The sequence below is a fragment of the Apaloderma vittatum genome, unplaced genomic scaffold (assembly GCF_000703405.1).
Source record: "Apaloderma vittatum isolate BGI_N311 unplaced genomic scaffold, ASM70340v1 scaffold27212, whole genome shotgun sequence".
Taxonomy (NCBI): domain Eukaryota; kingdom Metazoa; phylum Chordata; class Aves; order Trogoniformes; family Trogonidae; genus Apaloderma; species Apaloderma vittatum.
The window spans coordinates 1-3,625 of record NW_009704510.1 but is presented as its reverse complement, the minus strand read 5'-3'; the positions used below and the strand labels follow the sequence as shown (position 1 = coordinate 3,625).

At 49.9% G+C, this 3,625-nt stretch overlaps 1 protein-coding gene across 1 annotated transcript; it reads right to left on the bottom strand.

The window, feature by feature from the left end:
• Window positions 1-757: 757 nt before the first annotated feature.
• UBE2T (ubiquitin-conjugating enzyme E2T (putative)) lies at window positions 758-3,254 on the bottom strand. The gene is made up of 6 exons (XM_009865077.1): window positions 3,146-3,254; window positions 2,717-2,786; window positions 2,401-2,506; window positions 1,871-1,969; window positions 1,386-1,466; window positions 758-877 (listed from the first exon to the last, which is right to left on the bottom strand). Exons 1-6 carry the CDS (start codon window positions 3,252-3,254, stop codon window positions 758-760), a joined length of 585 nt encoding a protein of 194 aa, XP_009863379.1.
• Window positions 3,255-3,625: the final 371 nt, after the last annotated feature.

Below are 3,625 nucleotides of genomic sequence, written 5' to 3'. Positions count from 1 at the left end.
GTCAAACCCGCTCCTGTCACGCTCCGCCATCGCTTTTCATAAAATGAAACAGTCCTGCTGCCCCGGGCACCCTCTGATCTGTCACACCACCCCAGATCATCCTCCTGATCCTCTTCTTGCCCCGCACGTGTCCTCACTGACCCAAACCTTTAGACACGCTCTGGGCTTTTCTTCATCCCTCTCATCCCCTTCGCCTCTTGCAGACACAGCCCGGATCATGCCCAGAGCTCCAGGCTGCAAACAAAATCTACCAGGCTGCTCTAGAGCCAGCGTTTTAATTCTTCAGAGTCTTAACGACTTATCCTTTTCATGGCCTTGATGGCACAAGAACGAAGCCTTGACTAGAGAAGGATTTCGACATTTTTTGTCTGTCGCTCGGCTTCTGCTCTCGGCGTGTTCCGAGGCAGGGACAGGAAAATACAAAGTGGAATACTTGGTGCTTGTTCCCACTTTGAGAGAAGGAGGGAAATCAGAAGGAAGGATGGAAATCGGAAGCCAAACTGGTACTTCCAGTTTTCCATCTTTTCAGAGTATTCCCAAACCTCCACACAACAAACCAGAAAAATTATATATAAATTAAAGCTTTGTGCTTTATTTATATAACACAACTTAGCACACACAAAAAAATCCAACCCTAGGGAATAGAAAACCAAAGCCTGCGACATCTACACATTAGCTAAAATAGGGAGGGGTGCCCCTGCAAAGAGAAAGGGACCGTGAAAGCCAAGGTGACAGCCACAACCAGAACCAAAGCCCCTCAGGAACCCAGGCGAGATTTCTTCTCCTTCCCGCTGATATTACTCCCTTTTCTTTTCTGTGTGGTTGATTCACTGGGGGTACTTGTTTCGCTTTGGTTTATTTTCTCTTCCAAAGGAGCCTGTGAAAACACAAGAAATAAAAGCGACGGCTGTGAACGACTCTGTTTTACAGCCTCCGCGCCGCTGAGCAAACACGTTTCCATTTGCTCGAGCGCGATTTCTTTCTATGTGGCGACTCCGTGAGCTGGGTCAGGGTGCAGAATGGAGGCAGGGGAAGGGGAAGAGGAAGAGGAAGGTGGGGAAACCAGTCAGTGAAGGGGGAAGCAGGTGACACGGGGTCTGGCAGGGACAGAGCTAAGAAACAGAGAGAAAAGCTTTATCAGGCTTCAGTCTTACTCGCCCCTTCTCCTTGAGGAGCACTGCAGCGGTTCGTGAACAAACACTTTTATTTGGAAGGACTGAATATTAAAAAAAAATGTAATTAAATGCATATCCAAAATAAGAACAGAAGGGGAAGAAGGACGGAAGGGATGCTGCCAAAGCTGGCTGCACAAAGTGACAGGGAAATGCACGTTCAGAGGAGACAGGCTGCTCGCAAAGGCTGAGAAAGCAGAGCACGTGTCTTACCCTCTTCTGGCTGGCGTGTTTCTCAGTCCACTCTCTGGCATTTAGCAAGAACAGCGGCTTGTTGTACTTGTACTCCGCAGACTAAATGCGGCGGGGACGACAAAAAGACAAGAGATATGATTTAATGCGAATGTCACGCTGAGAAGCTGGGACTAAGCTCTGGCCTCCTAGAACACAACCAAAACCACTGCGGCATGAAGCATAAAATTTGAGTTTGCTTGCTTTAGCAGGCTCGAAGGGAAGACCTTTACCATCTTTTTTCCTGTTACCACACGCCCCGGCTGCTCCAGGGAAAGGCAGCCGTGGCCCCAGGCCTGATCCAGATCAGGCTATGCCGCTACAAAATGCGCCAGCGTAATAATCCGGAGCGAGTGAAGTGGAAGTCCAGCTCAAAATCCAGCTCAAATTCCAGCTCAAATCTAACAGAGCGCTCCTCCCCAGCCTGTGCCCGCGGCCACGAGAGAGAGGCAGAGGAGCTGACGTACGATGTCTGCCATGAGAGGGTCATCGGGGTTGGGCTCCGCCATCAGCAGCTGGATGGAGGTCAGCAGCGTGGAGATGTTCAGGGAAGGTCTCCAGGCGCCCTTCAAGGAAACGGGGCGAGAGAAGCCGTTGAGCGGAAAGAAACCTGCTCCTGAAAACCTCAGGGCTTCAACCTAACCTGCCCACGAGCTGCCTCAGGGCTTAGAGAGTTTAAACCCCCCAGGGGAACCACCCGATCCATGTCCCGCGGAAGCCCGACCCGCAGCCACGGGCTGTTTTGGGGGCCACCCTGCTGGGGTCAGGGCTGTGTGCTTTCAGGGAGCCACTAAACCAACCCTTAAAACCTTGGAAATTTTAATGGAAACAAAGCAGGTCATGTTCTAGTCTCTAAACAAAGGAGATGCGGCTCAGAACAGTTACCCCCGAGCTCCCGTGTAAATAAGTCAGTAGCAAAGAGACATTCAATGAGGCTTTTACACGAAAAAGATCAGGAGCTCATTATCCTCTTGAGGCCCAAGAAGCGCTCTCTTACCTTGGGAGGTAATTTAAGAACATCCAGGCAAATCCTTCCCGCGGAGTCAATGTTAGGATGATAAATAGGGGTGAGAAAACGAATCTTCGGAGGCTCAAACGGGTACCTTTAAAGGATAAGAACAGGGGAAATAATAATAAGAACAGGTGAAATAATTAAATTCCTTAAATGAAGGGTCTCACCTCATCAACCACCTTTATTTTTTTGGTGAGAGGCTGAAGAAAAGACCAGAATGGCAGCACTTAGAGCAAATATCTTGCCCCAGCTAAGTTACATTTGAAGGAAGCTACTTAACTGGATGTCGCTGCCCACTTACCTTTCGGGCACAATTATTTCCAGGTCGAATATTCCTTTCTCATATGGTGTGTCTGCACCTCCTAAAATTTCTTTAAAAAGAGGCGAAAACATGTTACATTCAAAAATCGCTTGGATTTGTCCAACAGTCTCCACATAACGCCCGTGGTTCCATAACGCTGACACTGCTCAGATCCAGGAATAAAAAATCCCAGTGTCTGATCTGAGACCAGTTACACCCAACGGCAACCGACACTGCTGGCAGACTGACCCAGCCACAGGCCAAGCTATGTTTAAAGAAAACCAAGGGGAAAAAAAACCCCAAACAAACCAAACCCATGCAAAAACCCATTTTCCTAAAATTCCACACAATTTATAACTTCCACCCAGCAAATCCAACCCTAGCAGCAAACTCTGCAGCAGCCCTCGCCGCCACCGGAGAGGTACGTACGCGCTCGCAGGTCATCCAGGCGAGTTTCGCTTTGCCAGCAGGTGATGCCCGGAGGTGGCTCCGTGGCCAAGAGCGAGAGCTCCCTCTTTAGCCTTGACGCTCTTTGCATCGCGCTGAAACCCCAAGAGAACGGATTTTAGCACTGGCAAAAGTAGCTTTTCAAACCCAGCGCTTAACGTCGCGACTTTTTGGTTTGGTTTTCCTTTTGACCAAGGAGAATTAACCTGGGTTGCAAGTTGTTATTCTGACCAGAGTCTTGGAGCTGAGCCTGTTCCTGGAGCTGCTCTTACAACCACCTGGAGGGGAATAAACCAAACCATTTGAGTTTATAACCAGTCCTGCTCCCCAGCTGAGCCTAATAACCCCCTCCCCAGCCTCCACACCCCCAGCTGGGCTGACGCCAGCCCTGGGACAACCCTTTGGGGTGAAACACGGCCCCTCCACAGGTGAGGGCACCCATTGCCCTGCTGGGGGCACCCA

Excerpts from the sequence above, each read along its gene's own strand:
- UBE2T (XM_009865077.1), bottom strand. The coding sequence starts at position 3,254 with ATGCAAAGAGCGTCAAGGCTAAAGAGGGAGCTCTCGCTCTTGGCCACG. Across the intron at positions 2,507-2,716 it reads GAAATAATTGTGCCCGAAAG|GTACCCGTTTGAGCCTCCGA; the intron begins GTAAGTGGGCAG and ends TATCCTTTAAAG. Across the intron at positions 878-1,385 it reads AACACGCCAGCCAGAAGAGG|GCTCCTTTGGAAGAGAAAAT; the intron begins GTAAGACACGTG and ends GTGTTTTCACAG.